Here is a 23,520-nt window from a genome sequence, read left to right as displayed (position 1 = left end):
TCTAGAGGAGGATAATGTTAGTCTCCTGTCTAGCCAGCAAGAGAAGGAAGCCTACTACAGTGAAAGGAATACCAGACTTTATGGCTTTGTCCATAGCTATGTAAGTGTGAGAAATTCACTCAAGTTTTTGAGATCTTTGATTCCCTTTCTGCAGATGTGTGGGTTGGAGACCACGAATTTTAAGGACACTCTTAGCTCAATAACACCACGTCTAGTCTTGAGGCATACACAAATCACAGCAGAAACTTTACTAGAAATGTCAAATACATTCACAGGAGCTGCTCTTCAAATCTCCACCTGCTCCTCAAGCTGCCAACGATCAGTCTGAAGAGATGATTAGGGACCAGAAGCACTCCCTCCAAGGACAAGCAGTAACAGCATCAGCAGTAGCTTTAACTTCCAAACTGAAGTGTGAAGCCACGTGGCCCCACTGTCAATCTTTCGGGTCGAAATGGACATGAAGGGGCAAGTTTCCTTCACCCACAGAGGTCCTATTTTAAAGACCCCAGACATCAGCCTGCAACCAATGATCGATGTACAGCCTTTGACCTCCAAAAGTGAGCTGACATTTCCTGTGGAACAAGGACGGGGCGACACATAGATGTTTGAGGAAATCAGAGGGGAATCCAGTCCTCACCTCATTCCTGGAACTCAGTGTCAGAACCTCGTAGGCTACATGCATATGCCTGAGGTTTTCTGGCCTCTGAAACCATCAGAGGTTCGGCTTACCTTCAGCGATCTGGAGTTTCCCCTGATAGCATCGATCTGTATCGTTGGGGCAGGCCAGAGAAGGAGCATTCAAACAGGACCCCACAGCCAGACAGGTTGGGCAGCGGAGGCCTGTTGTCCCTTTGGTTTCTGAAGAGTGAAGAGAGAGAAAGTTAAGGATGTGTCCTGCCTCTGGAGTTCTCTCTCCTTGCTGCCTTCTCTTCCTTGAGTCTTTCCTGCTGATGCCTCTCTACTCAAGGCCTGTTACTACCACCTCCCCATCCCTTTCCAACTGATTTCTGTGCTGTCAGAACACAATCCAACATGACTTCCAAACTGTGCATAGGTGTGGAGGTACAGATACACAAAGGACCCAGTTCCTGCCATCTAGGATCACTGTCCTGAAAAGGACAGACATGTAAGTAATTAGCTACCATACAACCCTGTGAGCACTGTGGCCACGGTATGGTAGCAAAGAAATGGAAGAATGCTTAATTATCTAAAATAATTTGGTTGAATTTTTCCCAGAATAGACACCTCAGTTGAGATGGAGGAAGAACAGAGGTTAGCTGTGTGAAGTGGGGGTTGCGTGAGGGTAAAAAAGGCAACAGCAAGGACAGAGGCCTGGAAGTGTCAGCTGGCTTGGTGGATTTGGGAATTGTGAGAAATCACCAGGTGTTGCTATTCAGCTGGTAGGCACAGACAGGCAGGGCTGGACTGTTTTTTATAGCCAGCATCCATTCTGATTGGTCAGCAGCATCTCCATTGTTAAAATATTTTGAATCCTGCCCTAGCTAAAACACAATAAATGAGGGAAGAGAAGAAAATGACCTGAAAAGGTAGGTGTGGCCAGGTTACTGTAGACTTTGAGGACAAATGCAGGAACTGGGCTGTGGCCACATGGCAATGGGGAAGCTGGAGCAGTTAGACCGATGCCACCAGCCTGCTCAGAAACCTCCACTGACATCTTATTGCTTAATAAACCCCAAATCCACTTTACACTGCAGCCTTCACTGATGTCCCTCTGCTTGGAGTACTGTTTACAGTACTCCGAGGTGACAATTTAGAAAAAGAGAGACAAGCAGAAGGTCTGAGGTTCTTTTGTGTATGGCCCACTTGAACCTAAACCAAGTAAGAACACAGAGAAGGAAGCCTCCCATTTTCTTTTCAGGAGTGTATAGAGTTTCTCTTATGGGGGAAGAGCACCCATCTCTCCCCTCACAGGGTACCTTCTTTGGTCTCTTGTATATTCCATATATCATATAATCCCTCTCTGTTGTTGCAAAAGGGATCCTCGCAGTAATTACTGTAGGAGATTGCAACTAGGCCAGGGTCTGCAGCGTGCCTGATATACGTTATTGCCGGTGTCCCATCCAAGCTGCAGCTCTTAGTGGCCAAAATCGCTGTCTTGGTCCCTGCTGTGAGACAGGAAGGAAAGAAAGCGGGTGGGGATGCTACTGTTTGGCCTGGGGAAAGCGGAACAGTCTTAACATGAACATAATCCTCTCCCCTCTACCCCGCCCCCACCAACCCAATCGCCCCTTTCTCATTTTACCAGTTTTGACCAGCAGGATGGTTTCCTGGCACAATGCCCCATTGTCACAAGCTTCAACTTTCTCTGAGGTCCAGTTGAACGTGTTTGCTGGATCCTCTTGGATACCCGTGAATGTACCCTTTTGACAAAACAATTTCTGTGCCACTGGGGAGAGAAGGAGATAAAGATGAGCACTTGTCCTTCTCTGCCGGGGCCCCAAATCACTCTTTTTTCACCAGAAATCCACCCTCCTTGACCCAACCACTCCCTACCCCCACATCTCCAATACATACTGATCAAGGTCGAGGCTCCTACAAGAAACAGCAGCAGCAGACCCTGAAAGCGACAGGCTCCCATGGCTTCTTTTAGAGACGTCTGGAAGAACTGATCAGGATCTGTGATTTGATGGACATGGACAGGAAGCTTTTCAGCCACATGGAATAAGATAAAATCTGAGCAAGCACCGACTTAAGGGCAGAGCTTACGGGGATATATAAAACGATGGCTTCTAAAGTCATTCTTTCCCGATCTAGCTTGTGAGTTTCGGCAACTTAACTAGTTAACAAGCCTCGGTTTCCATAGCTGTACTTCTCAGACTCGGCCACCCATACCAACGAGCTCCACAACCTGTACTCTCCAACCTCTGGAGCCATAATCCGGCCTACAGGCCCCTTCTCCCTCAGACTCTAGAGTCCAGATTCAAACCTATGCCCTGGAGGCTCAGCTCTCTCGGCCTCCATCTTCATCCGAACCCGGGATTCTGAGATCTCAGCCTGGTCCTAACTAAGGATCCAGGAGTTTGGGTTCAGCCACCTTTCCTGGCAGGACGCGTGATTCTGGGCACCCAGCCCTCCCCCTCTCAGATCAACGAGCGCAAGGCTCCAGCTTTCGCCCCGCTAACTCCAGGAGTCCCGCTCCCACCCCAGCCTTATCTTTACCCAGGACCCAGGAAACTGGGTCCTCAGCCCCTCTTTTTCTCTTTAAGGGACCAAAATTCCTCCTGACTTCCAGATAATCTCACAAAAATATACTGGTGCTGAAGCAACGCCCTGGAACGCTAACACTCTCGCAACCCCGCCTTCTCCTTCAAGCTCCCTCAGGCACGGAAGGCGGGACCTGTTTCACGCGACAGCTCATTCGAAGCCCCATTGGTTGACACAAAAGAGTCTTCTAGCTCATTGGATGAGCCTGGAGGAACCCCTGCACCCCATTGGCCTATCCTTGACCGGCTTGGAACATACACAGGCACAGAATGGCGAGTGGCGTAGAAGCTGGAGGACCGAGAACTCGCCGGTGTTGGTAGTGCTAGGCGCGTTCAGTTTCGGGGTGGCGCATACCCAAATGACCTTGCTTAAACTTTTCTACAGTTTGATCTATAGAGTTCATACTTCCCTAGGCTCACTAGGAAGGCAAACCTTTGGCTTTCACCCCCGGAACTCTTCTCCTAGCCCAGGTTCCTCTCATGGTACCAGCTTGGCCCATTCCCAGCATCCATCCCAGTGGCCATTATCTGTTGGGAGTCAACTTGGTCCCCTCACTCTTCACTTGCAGTGGTTCCTGCTCAGCCCAGGCCTCATCCTCTGTACACACCAGGGTGCCAGCCTCCTCCGTGGTCTTCTGGAAGACTGAATAGAGGGATGCTGGCTTCAGCGTTATTTCTGGCACCCTTAAACGGCAGAATGCCATTGTAGCTAACCCACATATTGGTGTCAGTATCATAAACCAGACGCAGCATTCAGATTTCTTGTTTATGGCTGGAAATCATTACATATATATATATATATATATATATATATATATATATATATTACACATATGTATACTTACATATAAGTTCTCTGGATGTAACAAAGATGCCATATGTGTTCTTTTAGACTTGGTACTGTTTCTGTGAGTTTTGTGGTTATTTTTCATAGAGAAAATACCACAGTAAGAATGGTGTTGGTAAAATTCTTAACTTTATGTGAAAACATATTAAGAGCTTCCAGTTGGGGACTGTTAACATTAAGAATATAATTATTAATATTGTTATTCATGTAAATATTAGAAAGAGTTAATATACATAGTAAGAGAGCATTCTGGTCCAAAGACCCTGCCCCTCAGGACCCAGGAATCTGAGCCACACTCCCTTATTTTGGGGACTCAGGCCTCCAGAACTCACCTCCTCTGATCTGTAACAGTATGTGGTTTTCCTGGGTTATTGTGTAACTGTAGGTCTGGAGCAAGGTCTCAGATCTTGGCCACCAATGCCAGTGTGGGACCAATGAGTTAAGGGTAACTGGAGGGCAGAGAGGGTGGTTGGAAGCTGCATAGACACCTGCTTGGAGCTCCAGAATCTTAAGACCCTTATCCCTTCCCATGCCTCTGAGTAGCACTCATCCTGCCTCTTCAGTTCTAGCTCCATACCTGGCATCTAGCAACTGTAGTGAAGGTCATCTTAAATAACACATTGGCCTGTTAATTAGTTTGCTGAGGCTGCCATAGCTAAGTACCATGGGATTGAGAGGCTGGAAGACTCTTTTTCTGTCTTTGGACATTGTTCCATGTATTTCTCCCTGGAAGGTTGTTTGCACCCAAATGCACAAGCTTAAATAAAGGGCTTCCCCCACAACCCCTGCTCTATTCTAAAGTAAATTGCCTGTGTCTGCTCACTTAGCCCTGGTAGGGATACATGGCATTTTACTTCTGTGTTTTAAATTAACTTTTGGCATGGTTAAGGTGGCCTCAAACCACCTCTGAATAAAGTAACTAAAAGCAGACATTTTAACAAGAGCTAGTGCTGCTTTAAAATGTTAATCACTAAAAAAAATAAAAATAAAAAAATTAAAATGTTAATCACTGATATAAATATAGTAAATCTTTCTTTGAGTTCGGTTTTTAAAGCCATCAGTAACTCGGTAGAAATTCCTTTTTTTTTTTTTTTAAATTTTATTTCTTTATATTTGTCTGTGCCAGGTCTTAGTTACCACACATGGAATCTGTTAGTTTCAGCATGCGGGATCTAGTTACCTGACCAGGGATTGAACTCAGGCTTCCTGCATCAGGAGGTGGAGTCTTAGCCACTGGACCACCAGGGAAGTCCCCATCCTTCTCATATCTTGGGAATTGTAGGTGTTGGTCATCTCGGGTAACTTCTCAAGACATAATAGGGAGACCCATAGTGTTGCTGGTTTCAATGCTCACGCACCACAAATCTTGGATATTGAGGTGCCCATGCTTCCGGCAGTGAGCCAACTTGGTCCCTTACCCACCCACCCTGGGTGAGGCTACCCTGACGGGTTCAGAGATGGACGAATACGGATCTACTCTTTAAGACTTGAGAGCTCAGGGTAGGTTGTGCAAGAGCATTTGTGCATACTCATTGGCTCTCTCTGGGGTGTGGGCCATGCTGTGCTGGGACTGACTCCACCTGGTTCATGAGAGTCAATTTTCAGGAGTTTTTCAAGCCAGTTGCTAAATAGAGCCACTATTAAAAATTAAATTTTGTCAACTTAAAACTAAATTATATTGAAGCAAAGGTAAGACTTCCCTAGTAGTCCAGTGGTTAAGAATCTTCCTGCCAATGCAGGGGACCCAGGTTCAATCCCTGGTCTGGGCAGATTCCACATGCTTCAGGGCAACCAAGCCCACGTGCCACAGCTATTGAGCCTGTGCACTGCAGCTACTGAAGTTCACACACCCTAGAGCTTGTGCTCCACAGCAAGAGAAGCCAGCAAAATGAGAAAGCCTGCTTAGCCATAAATAAACAAATAACAAACACTTTAAAACGAAGGTAATAAATACTCAAAAATCATCACTTCCTAAATTATCTATTATTTTACCATTACCTATGCCCTTGAGGCTATTTATAACTATTGTATTTGTATGGTGTGTGTGTGTGTTCGCAGTCTCTCAATCACGTCTGACTCTTTTGTGACCCCCATGGACTGTAGCCCGCCAGGCTCCTCTGTCCATGGGATTCTCCGGGCAAGAATACTAGAGTAGGTTTCCATTTCCTCTTCCAGGGGATCTTCCCGACCCAGGGATCAAACCTGTGTCTCCTGCATGGTCATTTTTTCCCAACTCCATAGGCAAGGACATCATGATAGCTTGAAACCAGCCACAGTGGGAGTATTTACACCAAGGACATTGGCAAATGCTACAGATCAGAGTTTTTCTTTCTCCCTTCGGGGAGGCAGCTGTTCATTTACCAGCACACCATGAGTGTACGTGGCTTTGTGTTCAAGTGTGGATTTATGTAGAAAGGAGTTCTCTCCCCCATTTCAGTACTGGGCCTCTTCATGCCAGTTATAAATCTATGAAGTGCATGGCACCCCCCGCCCTAGATGTAGAGCAATCCTCTTTGTTATATATTGTTGCAGTCATATGTTTCAAATACATGAAGGAGTTCCCTGGTGGCTTAGTGGTTATGATTCTGGGCTTTCATTGCCATGGCCTGGGTTCAGTCCCTAGATGGGGAACTGAGATCCCGCAAGCTGTGCAGCACAGCCAAAAATAAATAAAATTAAATTAAATATACGATTACTCCCAACTCCTGCACCATCCTTTGTGGTTTCCCTGGATCCAGTATTAATGGTTGTAATCAGCACTGCCCTTAATAAATTCGACTCATTACCCAACTTGGGTGAACAATTTATTTCCTGCTACCAGGTGGCTCAGTGGTAAAGAATCCGTTGCCAATGCAGGAGATGAGGGTTCAATTCCTGGGTCAGGAAGATCCCTGGAATAAGAAATGACAACCCACTCCAGTATTCTTCCTTGGAAAATCCCATGGACAGAGGAGCCTGGAGGACTTGGCAGGCTATAGTTCATAGGGTCACAAATAGCTGGACATGACTGAGTGACTGAACCTGAAGCCGGGACCCTGACCAATTCAGACATCAGGATCAGCAGTGGCATCCAGCAACAGACAAACAAACTTGTATTCTGGGATTAGGTTTCCACTACATGGGAGAAGCACAGGGATGACCACCTTGATGGAAAAAGATAGGGCGCAGGTGAAAGAAGTCCTGTGACAATTTCATAGTTGGTCAAGTTATCACTGGGGTAGCAGTGAAAGAAGTGCAGATGGAAAGCAGGGTATTGGGGGCTGAAGTGGGTGTGGCACCTTGTTACTATGGCAACAGTGGTGCACAGGTTGACTGGGGAGTCAGCTGGTTTCTTCCGATGACCCTAGTGAGCAAACGTGGGGGAAGAGGAGCAATGGAAAGATGAGATCGTCCAAATGGAAATGTGACGGACAATCAGAGAACTCGCGTGGCAGAGCATCTCTTGTTTCCAGTCACAGGGCAGATCTGGCTGAGGACCAAGCCTAAGACTCGAGTGAACGGGCTGCAGAGATGCACTGCCAGGTAAATGTTCAGTGTTGCCAGTCTGTGTTAAGGGAATGTGACTCTCAGATGTGGGATAGAGACCACTCACAGGAAAATGCTTCTCCTCCAGACCCACAAGAACGAATTTCTAATGTAGTCCAAAGAAGCACAGGACTTGGTCTTGCACGTACACACCACACATTGAGAGCGTTAGAGAACCTCACCAGTTTGCACGGGCAGGAATCCCAGAGCGTGTGTATGGGCAGATTCTGCGCCAGTTATGGCCTCTCAGCTCCAGATTCATTGCCCTGCTGGATCCTGCAAGCAATTTTGTTCATCAGTGGCACCCCACTCCAGTACTCTTGCCTGGAAAATCCCATGGACGGAGGAGCCTGGAGGGCTGCAGTCCGTGGGGTCGCAAAGAGTCGGACACGACTGAGTGACTTCACTTTCACTTTTCACTTTCATACATTGGAGAAGGAAATGGCAACCCACTCCAGTGTTCTTGCCTGGAGAATCCCAGGGGCGGAGCCTGGTAGGCTGCCGTCTATGGGGTTGCACAGAGTCGGACACGACTGAAGCCACTTAACAGCAGCAGCAGCAGCAGCCAGGGACAATGTTAGGCTTTGCCAGTAGAGGGTGGTAGAGGGACACTGCAGGCTGAAGAGCTTGTCTTCCAGCCCCAAGTGTGGAGGTTGCTCCCTAGATGCACTTATCTTATCTTCGTCATGTGCTAAGTCGCTTCAGTCGTGTCCGACTCAGTGCGACGCTATGGACTATAGCCTCCCAGGCTCCTCCATCCATGGGATTCTCCAGGCGAGAATACGGGAGTGTGTTGCCATGCCCTTCTCCAGGGCATCTTCCCGACCCAGGGATCAAACCCTTGTCTCTTACATCTCCTGCATTGGCAGGCAGGTTCTTTACCACTAGCGCAACCTGGGAAGCTCTGTGTTCTTCAGGCTTAGTAGCAAATCCCCTCTTAATCCTCACCCCGTGTTGCTAGATAATGATTCTTTCTTTCCTCTCTGGTCTCGTGGATCTTAGTTCCTAACTAGAGATGGAACCATGTCCCCTGAAGTGGAAGCTCAGAGCCCTAGCCGTTGGACTACCAGGGAATTCCCTCATGATTCTTTCATTTTTAAATATTTCCTTTTTTAAATATTTATTTTTATTTATTTTGTTGTGCTAGGTCTTAGTTGCAGCACTTGGGATCTTCAATCTTTGTTGCAGTATGTGGGATCTCACTCCCTGACCAGGGATTGAACCCAGGCCCCCTGCATTGGAAGGGCAGTCTTAGCCACTGGACTCTCAGGGAAGTCCAATAATGATTCCTTATACTAACTGGGGTTTGATCCCTGGTCAGGGAACTAAGATCCCACGGGCTGCGTGGCCAAAATAAAAACAAAATAAAAAACTTTACCTGTTAAAATTAGCATGTGGTTCCTGACACATGCCTGGACCCCGACTGATACAGATTCTAAGGGTGTGAGACTAGACAGGACCAAGGGGAAGGCTTCATGGGGCCAAAATCTTTCACAGGGAATATAGGAGCGGATGTATTTGTTCAAGCACCCGGGGATAGAATTACTACTCTATTGGGTTAGTGAGTTAACTAATGTCTCCATGCAGTGACAACAAGTGCGTTAACTTTCTCCAGGTGACCTGGCTTTTGACTCCACTCAGCGCCCAAACCAACAAAGGCAGAGGCCAACCTCAGCCTGTTATGGCATCTTTCTACAGCAGGACTCTTCAGGACGTATACCCAGCTCTCGAGACTGACCTTTCTCCCTGCAGGGTAATGCACACTGTGGGTGCTGTTCCGCCTGCCTTGTGCTCACTGCTTCTGTCAACATTGCCATCTGGGGACTTAGGAAATAAATGTCTGCTCTATTGCTACAGGATCCCAGGAAGTTTTTTAAAATTAATTAATTAATTTTTCTCTTTTTTGTGTGTGTGCTGCCCTAGGTCTTCCTTGCTACATGGGCTTTCTCTAGTTGGGGTGCACAGGCTTCTCATTGCTGTGGCTTCTCTTGTTGCGGAGCACAGGCTCTAGGGCGTGTGGGCTCAGTAGTGGTGGCATACAAGCTTATTTGCCATGTGGCCTGTGGGATCGTTCTGGACCAGGGATTGAACCCCTGTCCCCTGTACTGGCAGATGGAGTCTTAATCACAGGACCACCAGGGAAGTCCTCCCATGAAGTATTGCTTCCAACTAGAGGACGTATTTTAAGGCAAAGGAACTGAGGCAGTTAACTACCCCCAGGGAGCTCACTGACCTTCCAGGTGCCCCCCTACACAGACACAATTGGCTTATCAGAAGGGTCAAGTGGCCACGATGGCTTTTGAAGGCACCAGGAAGAGAAAGTACCTTGCCACCCAACAGGAGATGCCCTAGGTCTCAAACTGGCCAGTCTATCGTGTCACCTGCCCTAGAGCCAGAAGGCAGGGGTCCATGACACAGGGGAGGATAAGGGAGTGTCCCCGCCCATCAGTACACATGACAACCCACCTAAAGGATTTTTGCTCCTGGTCTCTGTGACCGCGGGCTTGGTGTGGGTGAGAAACCCAATCAGAGCCCTAATCAGCCAGAAGCCAGGCCTGCCCCCAGGCTATTTTGTGTTCCTCGTGCTGCTGAAAGAAGAGGCAGAGAAGACGACCAGAGGGACCGTGACCACCAGAGGGGGGCTGGTTTGCCGGGTCAAGGGGGACTAAGTTTGGAAGCCAGGGGATGTGTTGGGGGTAATATTTACTTGCCGGTGGCCCTGTTCAGCAGAAAGTGGCCAAAAGCCAATAAAGACAAGACTATTGAACACTTACTTCCCTTAGGAATGAAGATTTGTGTCCCAACGATGTCCAGAGGAGGTTTGGCAGGTGGTAAGAGAACGTAGAAGGGGTGGTAGAAGCAGGCGGCTCTCATCACCACCAGCCACACAGTCAGGGCCTTTGCAGCTCTCTTACAGGTTTTTCCCCCATTCCCCTCTCATTGAGGTTCATGAAGAACTGGCCATCTAAAGCTGCGGGCGTGCGATCCCTTGTCGTTAGCACAAGATGATTCTATGATTAAGGAACAGATGGGAACTGTGTGTCTTCTGTACTGCGGACTCATGGGGTGGATTGTGCAGTTTCCTTTTCCTCATTCATTCTCTCCCCTTCTCCCCCTGCCCTGAGTTGTGGGGACTGTTAGTGGGATCTCCACCTTCCAGCTGGGTCCGGTGGAAGGGGAGCCCCAGCAGGAAACCGCAGGGAGGACACTGAGTGAGGTTGGGGTGTTCATTCCCCGGCTCCCTCCCTGTAGCGTCGTTGTGGGCTGGGTGGATTTTTCAGCCTGAGATCACGGCTCCTGTCAGGCAGCCCTCTCTAAACACCACCCCCTTCCAGATTCTAACAACAGTAATGACTTCCTAGTCTTTCAAGCCTAGGATAACAGACCCAGTGATATCAGCCTCAGGAAATGGTGCCAACCCTCTCATTTCTCTGCTTCACACAAACCATTATGTCAATTTATTCAAGTGGTGTGAGCCCCCTGTTGGTGCTGCCTGCTAAAATAGAAGCTTCACTGGTACACCTTCACTTCCCAAGTGATTGTTTGTGTGTGCTCAGCGGCTCAGTCGTGTCTGACTCTGCAACACCATGGACTGTAGCACGCCGGATTCCTCTGTCCATGGAATTTTCCAGGCAAGAACATTGGAGTGGGTTGCCATGCCCTCCTGTGGGGGATCTTCCCCACCCAGGGATCAAACCCAGGACTCCTGCATTGCAGGCAGATTCTTTACTGCTGAGCTGCCTGGAAAGGCCCCCCAAGAGGCCCTAATACTTCTGCTTGCAGGGCCTGGAAGACTCTGCTACCACCCAAGCTGGTCCAGGGGGGCTGTGGAGAAGACCAGTGAGGGATGACCTGAAATGTGACTCTCTCACCGGCTTCCTCTCCTCCCTTGAGCCAGATCTCTGGGAGCCCTGCCCTCCCCTCACATAGAAAAACCCCTGCGTGTGGGGAAAGGACAATGTCTTTATTATCGCACACAGGTGGCCTCTGGGTGAATGTCCCTCCTCCCAGCGGATCAGTTCAGCTGTTCTCAGGCCCTTCCATATACTGTCACCAGGTCAGATAGTGTGTGTGTGTGTGAGTGTGTGTGTGAGTGTGTGTGTGTGTGTGTGGTGGTGGTGGAGGGGGTGGTGATAAGGACTGGGACATCATTCAGTGTCCAAGGCTGTTGAGTTATGAGGTCAGAGGGAGAGATGGGGCGTGGGGGGTCAGCAGGAGCTAAGGATCATGGGGGAACAGGGTCAGCAAGGAGGGCGCCCCATACCAAAGGGCTAGGGACAGCCCCACTGCCCAAGCCAGGGAAGGGACAGGGGCAGCTCCACTTTGGATTAGAGGCTGATCCACCTCAGTGACACCCTCACGGGTCTCAGTCACATCAAAGACCCCGATACTCTTCGTACGGCTCAACAAGGTGCTGGAAGGGTGGGCCACGCAGCCCTGGATGCCCACTGGGGAGACCAGCCCACCTAGAGAGAATAGATAGAGTCAGAGAGGGTTCAATGCTCCTCATGCTTAAGTTCCTAGACCCTATTAATCCTAGACCTTCCCCTACTCCACCTCAGACCAAGAGACCAGGCTTAGTCCCCTCCTCCCTCAGACCTAGAAAATCTGGGTTCCCAAGCCCCTCCCCTCAACCCCAAACTTGTGAGCCAGGTGTGGAGCCCTGTACCAAGGTCACAGGATAAAAATCTCTGGAACTGACCAAGCCCCATAGCAACTGTTGCCATGAGCCTCTGGATCTAAAGCGACCAGTTCCCTGACCTGGTAGTAGATAAAATAGCCACCCTATAGCATCCTAACCAATCACCTAATGCCACCATTCCAGTAGGAATTTTCTCTGTCTTGAGGCTGTAAAAACTGGCTACTAGCCTGCGAAAGGGTTTGGCTCTCCCTTGAACCAGCCCACTGTTTGGTTTTCCCACTCTATTAAACTTTATTCTCCTCTCTTTCTGCCTCATATCTGGAAATTCTTTTCCAGCCTGCACATGGACCACAACACCAGGGTCTCAAGCACTCTCCCACCTCGGGACCCCGTGAATCCAGGCCCCCAGCTCGAGTACTCACCTCCCTGGAGAAAAATCTCACCCTTGTAACAGTGACTGGTGCCCTTAGGACACGTCACAACGTTAGAGCTTTGTGAGCAGGATCCAAGGGCCAGACAGATGGGACATTGCAGGTGTCCTGGGGCCGGGGCGGCTGGGGAGCAGAGAGAAGGTTGGGAACACAGAGCCCTGCGCTTAGCTGCAGCCACCCTCCTTGAGCGCCGAGATGTGTCCCTCCCTATCCTGGGCCCCACCCAACCCGCTGGCATCACACACCTGGACGAGGGAGGACATTGATCAGGACACTGCTGCTGGCAGCCGAGTTGCAGTAGTTGGAGGAGCAGACCCGGGTATAGGAGGCGACCAGCACTCCGGGGGGCCTCGAGTGGATGGAGGTAGCCTGGGTTCTGACCTGGCTGCAGCCTTTGCTTCCCAGCAGGATCGACCTGGGTCCTGAGGGGTGAGAGAGAGAAAGCTGGGCGGTGAGAGTGGAGGCTCCAAGGGCAGCAGAGTCAGGGGCTCGTCAGGCAGGAGACAGGTACGTGACCAGGGGCACAGGTCCTGTAGAGAGCACAGGGGAGCCTGGGGCCAGAGTCGGGGTCCTCACCAGTCAACACGCCTTTTTCAAATGCAAATTTCTGAGCCCAGATGAAACAAAGCTAGGTTTTTGGAAGCCAGTAGGAGCGCTCTCTCTCTCTCTCTCTCTCTCTCTCTCTCTCTCTCTCTCTCTCTCTCTCTCTCTCTCTCTCTCGGCAGCCATCCACCACATTTGCCACCTCTTGGACACGACTGAAGTGACTTAGCAGCAGCAGCAGCACGATAAACAAGAAATTAGTTTGTGAACAATAAAGAAAGCAGGACTGGCCCCAGATAGCTAGATACATGTGAAGCTCCAATACTCTGGCCACCTGATACGAAGAGCCGACACACTAGAAAAGACTCTGATGCTGGGAAAGATTGAGGGCAGGAGGAGAAGGGGACGACAGAGGATGAGATGGTTGGATGGCGTCACCGACTCAATGGACATGAGTTTGAGCAAGCTCTGGGAGATGGTGAAGGACAGGGAAGCATAGTGTGCTACAGTTCATGGGGTTGCAAAGGGTCAGACACAACTGAGCGATTGAACAACAACAGCAACAAATATGAAGGAAATGATTTCAGCAAGTCTGAACACTTGCATCTTCCCATAGAAGATAGAAGATTGCTAAATCTCTTCATGTGAGAGATTTAGTTTTCTCTTAATTAACAATAATCTTTCCTACTCAGATTACCTGCTGCTTGCTGCAAATGTGTATAACATTCCCACTGAATAAATAACTCTCAACTTTTAGGTTTGGGGGTTTTTTAGTGACAGGGAGCCTTCAGAGCACAAACTGTAACCTTCACATCATTCTCCCGATCTCCCGTCCCCACTGGACTTCTGTCCACAGCTCTTGTCTTCATACACGATATCTTACTCTTTTGTTTTGTTTTGCCTGTAGCTTCCCCACTGGCCTGTAAAGCTACAAGAAGGCAAATGTAATGGGATCTATTGCACCTAAAACAGTGCCTGACTCATAACAGCAGTTCCTTAGACTTTGAATGAAATGAGTTAAGAGCCACACACGACTGAAATGACTGAGCAAAAGCTTTCTCTGTGCTGGCTCTGTTCTCAGCCCTTTGCCTGGACTTCCAGCTGTATCCTAGTGACTACTCTGTGAAGTAAGTCATTGTTACTGCCATCATTTCATCCCAATTTTCAGAAGGGGAAACCAAGGCACAGATAGAGGAAGAATTGGATTTAGAACTGCAAGCCTGAAGGGACCGTGGCAGGAAATTAAGTGCACAGAATCCAGGGCAGGGGGCTTCCCTGGTGCTCCAGTGGTTCAAATTCCTTAACCACTTAAGGAGGATTCCTTGCAATGCTGGGGACACCGGTTCGATCCCTGGCCCAGGAAGATCCCACAAGCTGTGGGGCAACCAAGCCCGTGAGTTGCAATTACTGAAGCCCACACGCCCTAGAGCCTGTGCTCCCCAACAAGAGAGCAATGAGAAGCCGGCGCACGGCAGCTAGAGAGTAGCCCCTGCTCTCCGCAACTGGAGAAGAGCTCATGTAGCAACGAAGATCCAGAGCAGCCAAAAATAAACAGAGAAGTATGTTTTTTTAATCCAAGGCCGGATACGACCCAGCAATCCCACTCCTGGGCATACACACTGAGGAAACCAGAATGGAAAGACACACATGTACCCCCAGTGTTCATCACAGCACTGTGTACAATAGCCAGGACATGGAAGCAACCTAGATGTCCACCGGCAGACGAATGGATAAGAAAGCTGTGGTACATATACACAATGGAATATTACCAGCTATTAAAAAGAATGCATTTGAATCAGTTCTAAAGAGGTGGATGAAACTGGAGCCTATTATACAGAGTGAAGCAAATCAGAAAGAAAAGCACCAATACAGTATATTAACGCATATATATGGAATTTAGAAAGATGGTAACAATGGCCCTGTATGCGAGACAGCAAAAGAGACACAGATGTAAAGAACAGACTTGGACTCTGTGAGAGAAGGTGAGGGTGGGATGATTTGAGAGAATGGCATTGAAACGCATATTACCATATGTGAAATAGATTGCCAGTCCAGGTTCAATGTATGAGACAGGGTGCTCAGGGCTGGTGGGATGAGATGGTGAGAGAGGTGGGAGGAGGTTCAGGATGGGGAACACAGGTACGCCCATGGCTGATTCATGTCAATGTATGGGAAAACCACTACAATATTGTAAAGTAATTAGCCTCCAGTTAAAATAAATTAATTAATTTTTTAAAAATCCAAGGCAGGGAGACACAGGACCCCATGCAGGGGTCTTGCCCTCTTGCGCAGCCCACGCACCTACATCTATGAGCAGAAGGGTCTCCTGACACACCTCCCCAGGGTTACACTGCTGCTCCCTGGATGTGGACCACTTGACAGGGTCCCGGCTCAGGTTTGGAGACATCTGCAGTATGATCCCCCGATAACACGTCAGAACACCTGCAGAGAAAGAATCAACAGGGTCTGTGGAAGCCAGGGACCCGCTGTGTGTCTTCCTTCTGGTCCCACGCTTGGGAAGATGCCCACATTCTTGAGCTACCCTGCCAGCCCGTTGGGCCACTGGTCCCTCAACCTCAGATGTAGAAGGGATCTTCAGGGCTTCCCTGGTGGCTCAGATGATAAACAATCTGCTTGCAATGTGGGAGATCCTGATTCAATCCCTGGGTCAGGAGGATCCCCTGGAGAAGAGAATGGCCACCCACTCCAGTATTCTTGCCTGGAGAATCCCACGGACAGAGGAGCCTGGCTACAGTCCATGGGGTTGCAAAAGAATCAGACATGACTGAGTGACTAACACTTTCACTTCTTTCATTTTGGAAGTCTGAGCCCTATCCTCATTCATTACCCTGTTTCTGCTCAAACACACTACAGGGGCCTTTTTCAATGCCCCCCGAGGACAGCTGCTCTTTCCATCAGCTGCGATGGAGACAGATGGCTCTTCCTTAGCCTGAGTCAATCTCTACTTCCCTCTCTGGGCCTCAAGGTCCTCATCTGGATAAAGAGAAATGTAGCCTAACACCATATATGTCTTCACTGAGCAACGCTATGTTCCAAACAGAAATACTCAAATGCCTTGTGTGCACTGAACACTTAAAATGTGTCCAGCTGCCATCATCAGTTTCCAAGGATGAACCCTCTCCAGAAGCTCACCTCACCTGGATTGCTTCATTTCCTCCTGGCACCCCCTACCCCAAACAGGTTGTCATCCTCATCACCCCGATTTTCCAAGTGAGAAACAGAGGAGTTTTGAAAGCCGCTTGCCCAGTGTCCCACCGCAAGTGAGTTAGGAGCTAGGCTGGGAACTCAGGCATTATTCTGGCTCCTTGCAGGGGGTGATGGGGAAGAGGAGGACTGATGACCACCCTGGGCCACCTCAGCCCCTGTAGCCCTCGGCAGTCTAGTTTGAAAACCATCACACCGACTCTTGAGACCATCACACGATCAGCTGGGATGTGTCTCCTGATGCAGAACCTCTCGGGGCTGACCAGGCAAGTAACCCACAAATGTGTTAACTTTCACAACAGCCCCCGTGAAGGAGGGTCACTCATTCCCCGACTTCACAGACACGTCATGGCTCCTGCAGCCATCCTCTCAGCCTGGTTCCCGCTCTGCCTACTCCCGTCTTTCCCATCTTGGCCAATGGCACCTCCTTTCTTGCAGTTGCTCAAGTTGAAGACATCGCTGTTATTCTCGACAAGCCCTCTTCTCTTACACCCCATGTTGCGCCCATCAGGAAATCCTGTCGGCTGAAGCTGCCTCCTCCACGGCTTCCACCAGGGTCTAAGACTCCTTGGCTCTCACCTGCTTCTTCCTGAGTCTCCCTGGAGGGTCCCCCCCCCCTCCCGCCGCCATGCCCACATTCCCTTCACTCTATTCTCCACCAGGCATTCAGAATGATTCCTATAAAAGAAAGGTTGTTTCACATCAATCTTTTGTTCAGAAAACTCCAGTAGATCCTCAGCCCATGCAGAATAAAATTCCAAGTCCTAAAAATGGCCCCAAAGGCTCTACCTGAGGTGCCCTCCTCCCTCTGCACAGTCCTCCTGTCCTGCTCTGCTCCCGCTTAATCACTCTGCTGGAGTCCCACTGATTCCTGGAGTCTTCTTTGAACCACACATGGAGGCACATGCCTGCCCCCATGCCTTTGGATATGCTCTGCCACCTCTGACCATCAGTGAGAGTCTCCTCCTCTCTGAACTTGGTGAAAGAGGCTCTAAGCAGTGGTAATCCTCAAAAGCTGGTTCAGTGGCAGAGCCCAGACTGAAACCCATGTCTTTCCATTCAGAAGCTAAGCTCTTAACAGTTGCGCTCTCCCGGGCCGAGCTGACTCACTGCTCTAGCTGGAACCACGATCCAGTTCCTTAGGGGGACAGTCAAGGCTGTTAAAATCCCGGACCTTTGGTTCTTCTTCGGTCTGGGCTCCTGCGGTGGCCTGTTTTGCACCCAGTCCTCTCCTGCCCCCATGCCTTCCGGGAGCTGTTCCCTGGGATGTCCTTCTGTTCTCCACTTACTCCCTGACATCTTGCTCCACCCTAGCTGGGGGCTTCCCTTTTGGTCCAGTGGCTAAGATGCCACACTCCTATTGCAGGGGGCCCAGGTTCAATCCCTGGTTGGGGACTAGCCTCCACATGCCACAACTAAGAATTCACATGTCTCAACTAAGACCCAGTGCCGCTGCTGCTGCTGCGTCGCTTCAGTTGTGTCCGACTCTGTGCGACCCTATAGACGGCAGCCCACCAGGCTCCCCCATCTCTGGGATTCTCCAGGCAAGAATACTGAAGTGGGTTGCCATTTCCTTCTCCAATGCATGAAAGTAAAAAGTGAAAGTGAAGCCGCTCAGTCGTGTCCGACCCAGTGCAGCCACATATATCAATAAAAATTAAACAATTTTTAAAAAAATCTGGCTTTGATGCGGAAAGCCAATGAAACAGGGACATATGTGAGGAATATCCATTTGTGGTGTAACGGCTGTGTTGTATGTGACACGTGTGTGGTCTGGGCAGCGCACATATGTGGGATATGTGTGGGGTGTGTGAATGTGTAGCAGGCCTGTGGAGGGTGTGGGGTAGTATGGGAATGTGTGAATGTGCACGGCGGGTGGGTGCGTGCTGTGTGGTGTGTGTGTATAGTGACAGAGTGCGTTGGTGATGCATGTGGTGTGTGCTCGTCATATGAGTGCACCGTGGTGCGTGTCCCGCGTCTCTGTGCTGCGTGTGTGTGTCTGGTGTTGGGTATGCGCCGGGTGTGGCATGTGGTGTTGTATGGTGTGTGAGGGGGAGGAAACACGTGTGTGGTGTGTACACAGCACAGTGTGTGTGGTTGTGTCTCTCGTGTGTATTGTGTGATGTGTGGTGTGTGTGTCTAATTTGTGTCTGAATGTCTGCTGGACTATGTTACCTAATATTCCTGCTAGTCCCAGAGATGTGGGCCAAATAAGTAAACTAGCATTAATTAAAAAAAAAAAAGATTCAGACTCTGTCCCTCCCTGACCATGGTTCCCCTGCCTTTAGCAGAAAGGCCAGCCCCATCAGTCTGGCTAGGAAGCTATCTGACCCACCACCAGGACCCCCACCTACCTCTCGGCTCCCCCCACCAACATCCAGTCCCAAGACACAGCAGGGTGTTCCTTCTGCTTGGAAGGGCTCTGCCTTCACCACCCACACTCCCCTTGTCCGCCTGGAAAACTTGTCACTGCTCACCGCTCCCAGCTGTACCTCATCCTCGCCATGAGCCCTCCTCGGGCAGAGCCCAGGGAGCCTTCTTGAAAACAGCGGGCTGCCCCCACCTCCAAGCCTTTGCCCATACTATCTCCTCTGGCTGTTTGTGCCCTTTTGCTCTTCTGTGAATGAACTGCCGCTCATCGTTAAGACATGGGTCATAGCTCACCTCCTCTGTGAAGTCCTCCCTGATTTCCCCCTTCCAGAACATCAGTATCTTCTTCCTCTGAGCTCCCCCAGGCTCCCTTCAGGACAGCCTCGTGGCTACCTGTGTCTGTGATGTCTCTGTTCCCAGTCCCAGAGGCCCTTTAGGGCAGGGCCAGGGTCTGAGTCCTCTGGGGTCTCCACAGGAGACCTTGGAAAGCTGTATGAACTCCTGTCAGCAAACACATCCTGGGGAACCCATCCTTACCCAGCCCTTGTGCTGCCCGAGGCTGGAAACCTTGGTGCCAGGGACATCTGGGTTCTGTCCTCAAAGCTCCCAGTCCAGCCAGAGAGATCCAAACAGGAACGTTTGCTGAACTCACTCAATTCTCTGCCTGAAGCTTGGTCAGGGAGGACCCTCCTCCCACTTTCTCCAGACCCCACTTCCCTCCTCGCCCCACCCCTCTCCTCATCCTGCTCCCTGACATCAAGACGTGCCAGGCCACGCTCATCCACTGGTGTTCCACCTGGACTGGGTTTCCGTGGGTGAGTGGGAACCCTCCCCGGGTCCTCGTTTGGCTCTCACTCTCCTTGTCACACCTGAAGCACCCTTGACATCCTTCTGATCACTTTTTCTCTGCAGCAGGGCTGCTGGGGCCTCCGGTACCAGGGGTGGGGGTTGGGTGAGGGTGGGATGCCAGAGTTGGGGCGGGTGTCAAGGGGAAGCCAGAGACCCCAAGGTCAGGGAGGTGGAGAAATAGAATCGGAAGCAGCTAGTCACGCCCAGCAGGGAAACCAGCAGGCAACTCCTGCAGCCAATGGAGAGAGCGGCATTCGATGTGGCCCACCCTCTTTGCCTCTCTGACCTTCCTCCTAGCTCCGTTGCTCCTCTCCCACCTGGACAGGCTGTCCTAACTGAGCCAGGCTCAGCATCATTTAAAACACCTGTCCTATAGATCTCGTGTCCTATAGATCTCCTGTCCTATAGATCTGTTCCCTGGACCACGTACCTTCTCTGTTTCCTGGTATCCTCGCCCGAAGTGCCTACTGGGAGAATCTCTCCCATCACACCTGCCTAAGTGAGTAGTAACATCTGAATGACCTGTGATGCTGGTTTTGCTGGGATGTTTGGATGCCTGCCTTTCCCAGGGTTGTCATACCCCGGAACTTCCGCCCCTGTCACTTGGTCTTGTCACCGGGACATTCACCTTTAGGGCTGCAAGTCTCCCGCAGGCTGATGGGCCCGATTTCCTGGGTCCCGTTCAGCAGGTTGCAGCCTGCTTGAGAAATGCATCCTTGGACTTTGAGTCTGGTGGAGCCGCCCTCTGGAAAGCAGGAGAAGGTGGAGACACTGTTACCGGGACCAGCCAACACTCAGGGGGAAGCCAGGCCCGCCCTCCTCAGGGTTCCCATCCTCACCTCGCTTTCCTCCCCAAGAGACTCAGATCTTGATCCTCAGCCCCACATGCCGCCCCCCCAGCCTCCCCCAAACCTGGCCCTGACCCACCTCCTGGCGGCTCACCAGCAGTGAGGTGGAGGACCCCATTGTAGCAGTGTGAGCTCTCGGCCGGGCAGGTCACCTCTGGGGCCGACAGACAGCCTTCTGTAGAAAAGCAGACTGGACACCGCACAGAACCTGGGACTGGAGAGGCGGGAGACAAAGGCGGGAGGGAGCAAGGGGGCTCTGAACTCAGACCGGGCGCCTTCCCTCCACCCTCCTCGGCTTTTCAGCTCTTCACAGCTCCCAAGAATCAGCTCCCTTAGCCTCCCTGGGCTCCTCTCAGGAAGGTCTGGGGAGCAAGGCATTAGGCCCCTTGACTAGAGAGAGAGACCAAGGCAGGGAGGGAGCATGAGATCTGGGGAAGGCTGCCTAGTAAGGGGAGGGGAGGGGCGCCCTGGGAGGACCCAGCGGCTCCACTGAACTGTGGAAGAAGAGGAGATGCCCATGTCCACCAGCGATGCCCAAGAGTAGAGAAACGCAAAGGGCAGAGCGAAATCCGATTTACGATCTCAGACAGAAGAGTACAGTGGGAACCCACAGGTCAATTTCAGTTCGGAAGAGGAGATGCCAAAACTCTGATGGGCAAGTTCCCAAACCCCACAGGAAAAAGAGAAGGAGTGGGCAGCAGGTTAGGGCCAGAGCCGCAGTCGGAGGTGGGTAGTCGAACGTGAGGGAACATCGGTCCAGTGCTGCTAAGGGACTGTTAGGAGAAGCTGTGCTGGGGAGGCTGGACGGGGTTGAGGGGAGGCAGGGAGGGATTCTAAAAGAACAGTGCCTGTGTGCTCACCCCAACCCCCTCAACCCCACTGCCCCCTCCTCCGGGCAGTGCCTTTCTCCCCCCACCTCCGGCACCTGTGGGTGGGAGCGGGGTCCAGAGAGGGAGGCTGGTGGAGAGGTCGTTGCACAGGTCCTCCCGGCATACCCGGGTGTAGGAGGTGATGGACAGGCCGGGGCCTGCCCTGTGCTCGGTGACGCGGGCCTCCTGATTGGCTGCCTGGGTGCAGCCTTTGATGAGCAACAGGTACAGGAGGGGTTCTGCGAGGAGAGAGAAGCAGGCCAGGGTGGGGTCAGGGCTCCAGGGTCCTAGAGGGAGGGTGTGCATCTGGAAGGGTGCAGAGGAGGCCCCTGGGCGGCTCAGGTGGGCGCCGCTCCTGGTATTTCGGGGAGCGGTCTTCTGAGTTTGTACACAGAATGCAGCTAGGACTAGAGGGTGGGGTGATAGGGGCATCTCTCCAAGGGAGAGGCTGCAAGTCAGGAGCGGGACCCGTCTCACCGTTCTGGGTGATAATCACTGTTTCCTGGCAGCCCAAACCTTCCCCACAGTTCTGCTGGGAAGTCTTCCACTGGAAGGGCTGTTCCGATACATTCCTCACGGTCTCTGCTATGCCCCAGTGACAGTTCAGGGCCCTCACTCCTGAAACGGGAGGAGCAAATCCATCTGAGCTCAGCCTCCAGGTAGATCCCCTCCCTGGCCGGGTCTCTCACTCACCGGGCAGGGGGAGGGTGATGCCCAGCAGGGCCAGCAGCAGGGCAGAGCTCATGGTCTGGGTGGCGGGAATGCTCGCTCCCGCTCTTTCTCCCAGGAAACAGCACTTTTATATCTCGTCACACCCAAGGTAGTCCAGGAAAGGGTGGGGAGGACAGGGTCTTGCTAAACAAGGCCAGGGCCTCCTTCTGAGTCTCCATAGCTTAAAGGTGGTGGGGTAGGGTGGGGTGAGGTGAGTAGAGTGAGGATCCAGGGGAAGGATGGGGGAGGAACCTGTGTCCTCTTTCCTTCCCCAGACCCAGGGGTCCAGCTCCCCAGCCCCTCCTCCTTCAGACCAAGGATTCAGCCCCCGCGACCCCCGCTCCCCCTCTGACCCAAGAGTCTGGCTGGGCCCGCAGGCCCTCTCGACAGTTAGAGACCCCCAGACCTCACTGGTCCAGGTCCCCAGCCCTCCTTCCTGCAGAGCCCAGCTCTGTGGGTCCCCACCCTCAACCCTGTTTCAGGGTAGTTTGAGAAGGCGGTTTCCTCATCTCCTAGCAGCTCGGCCACCTTCTGGCCCAAGATGGGGAAATGACCCAACTGCCTGTGAGGACACTGGGCGGTGAGTCTTGCCTGGTCCGTATGCTCTCCCTACCTGAACCCTTGCCCCCCATGGATTCCTGCTTCTCTTGTCCTTCTCTTTCCTTCCTGTGTGCGTGTTAGTCGCTCAGTCGTGTCTGACCCTTTGTGACCCCATGGACTGTAGGCCGCCAGGCTCCTCTGTCCATGGGATTCTCCAGGCAAGAATACTGGAGTGGGTTGCCATGCCCTCCTCCAGGGGATCTTCCCCACCCAGGGATCGAACCCGTGTCTCTTACGTCTCCCGTACCGACAGCCGGTTTCCTTACCACTAGCGCCACCTTCCTATACTGCTGTCCTTTTTATTCTCTTTTTCATGAACTTCCTTCACGCTTCCTCTTCTTCCTCTGTTCTCTCCACTCTCAGCACAACCCGGTCCTAGAACTTCTGCTTTCCCGCCACCCAGGAGGGAGGTGAGGAATGGCGGGGGTGGACAGGTGGTGGTGGAGACTGGGTATCTATCAGAGAATGAGGATATTCCTTGGCAAAGCAAAGTGTCTTTGCCAGAAATAGAAGAGCGGTGTGCTAGGAGATCAGCTTTTCAGAAAAACAACATCATAACATCAGCCTATTTCTGTGATGTACATCCTCGTATCCTGTCTGGTTTTAAGCTACCAATCATTTTCACAACCAGCTCGAAAATTTCCTAAATATTTAACAATTGGCTTTCGCAAAACCTGCACAAACCAGCTCTAGCATGCTGGGTAGGAAGAGACAGGGAAGAATAGGTGATGTCTATCTGTGACTGCAGAGGCCAGATGTGAATGTGTGAGAAAGAGAGGGGAAACGGAGAAAAGATGGAGAACAGCAGCAGAAGAGAAAGAAATGAATATGAAAGT

At 51.2% G+C, this 23,520-nt stretch overlaps 2 protein-coding genes across 3 annotated transcripts; both read right to left on the bottom strand.

Moving 5' to 3' along the window:
- Positions 1–215: 215 nt before the first annotated feature.
- TEX101 (testis expressed 101) lies at positions 216–11,854 on the bottom strand. Its single transcript, XM_027977580.3, has 6 exons — positions 10,371–11,854; positions 2,536–2,637; positions 2,264–2,407; positions 1,938–2,126; positions 730–858; positions 216–572 (listed from the first exon to the last, which is right to left on the bottom strand). The coding sequence occupies exons 1-6, from the start codon at positions 10,468–10,470 to the stop codon at positions 337–339; spliced, it is 900 nt and encodes a 299-aa protein (XP_027833381.2). The 5' UTR covers positions 10,471–11,854; the 3' UTR covers positions 216–336.
- On the bottom strand, positions 11,540–22,149 carry CD177 (CD177 molecule). Of its 2 annotated transcripts, none has more exons than XM_015100020.3 (9): positions 22,067–22,149; positions 21,851–21,991; positions 21,430–21,612; positions 20,584–20,718; positions 20,285–20,401; positions 15,514–15,654; positions 12,915–13,091; positions 12,661–12,792; positions 11,540–12,062 (listed from the first exon to the last, which is right to left on the bottom strand). In XM_015100020.3, exons 1-9 carry the CDS (start codon positions 22,116–22,118, stop codon positions 11,815–11,817), a joined length of 1,326 nt encoding a protein of 441 aa, XP_014955506.2. In that variant the 5' UTR covers positions 22,119–22,149; the 3' UTR covers positions 11,540–11,814. The 2 variants fall into 2 exon arrangements, with proteins under 2 accessions (XP_014955506.2, XP_014955507.2); XM_015100021.3 differs by having other exon boundaries at positions 20,599–20,718.
- Positions 22,150–23,520: the final 1,371 nt, after the last annotated feature.

The sequence above is a fragment of the Ovis aries genome, chromosome 14 (genome assembly GCF_016772045.2).
Source record: "Ovis aries strain OAR_USU_Benz2616 breed Rambouillet chromosome 14, ARS-UI_Ramb_v3.0, whole genome shotgun sequence".
NCBI lineage: Eukaryota > Metazoa > Chordata > Mammalia > Artiodactyla > Bovidae > Ovis > Ovis aries.
This window is presented reverse-complemented; position numbering and strand designations above follow the sequence as displayed.

What these genes read in the sequence shown, in the direction of transcription:
- TEX101 (XM_027977580.3), bottom strand. Translation starts at nt 10,470, where the DNA reads ATGAGAGCCGCCTGCTTCTACCACCCCTTCTACGTTCTCTTACCACCT. An exon ending in CATCCTGCTGGTCAAAACTG is followed by an intron (nt 2,127 to 2,263) that starts GTAAAATGAGAA and finishes CCTGTCTCACAG; the next exon opens with CAGGGACCAAGACAGCGATT. An exon ending in TATACAAGAGACCAAAGAAG is followed by an intron (nt 859 to 1,937) that starts GTACCCTGTGAG and finishes TTCACTCTTCAG; the next exon opens with AAACCAAAGGGACAACAGGC.
- CD177 (XM_015100020.3), bottom strand. Translation starts at nt 22,118, where the DNA reads ATGAGCTCTGCCCTGCTGCTGGCCCTGCTGGGCATCACCCTCCCCCTG. An exon ending in CCTTCTGCTCATAGATGTAG is followed by an intron (nt 13,092 to 15,513) that starts GTGCGTGGGCTG and finishes CTCACCCCTCAG; the next exon opens with GACCCAGGTCGATCCTGCTG. An exon ending in CAATGTCCTCCCTCGTCCAG is followed by an intron (nt 12,793 to 12,914) that starts GTGTGTGATGCC and finishes TCTGCTCCCCAG; the next exon opens with CCGCCCCGGCCCCAGGACAC.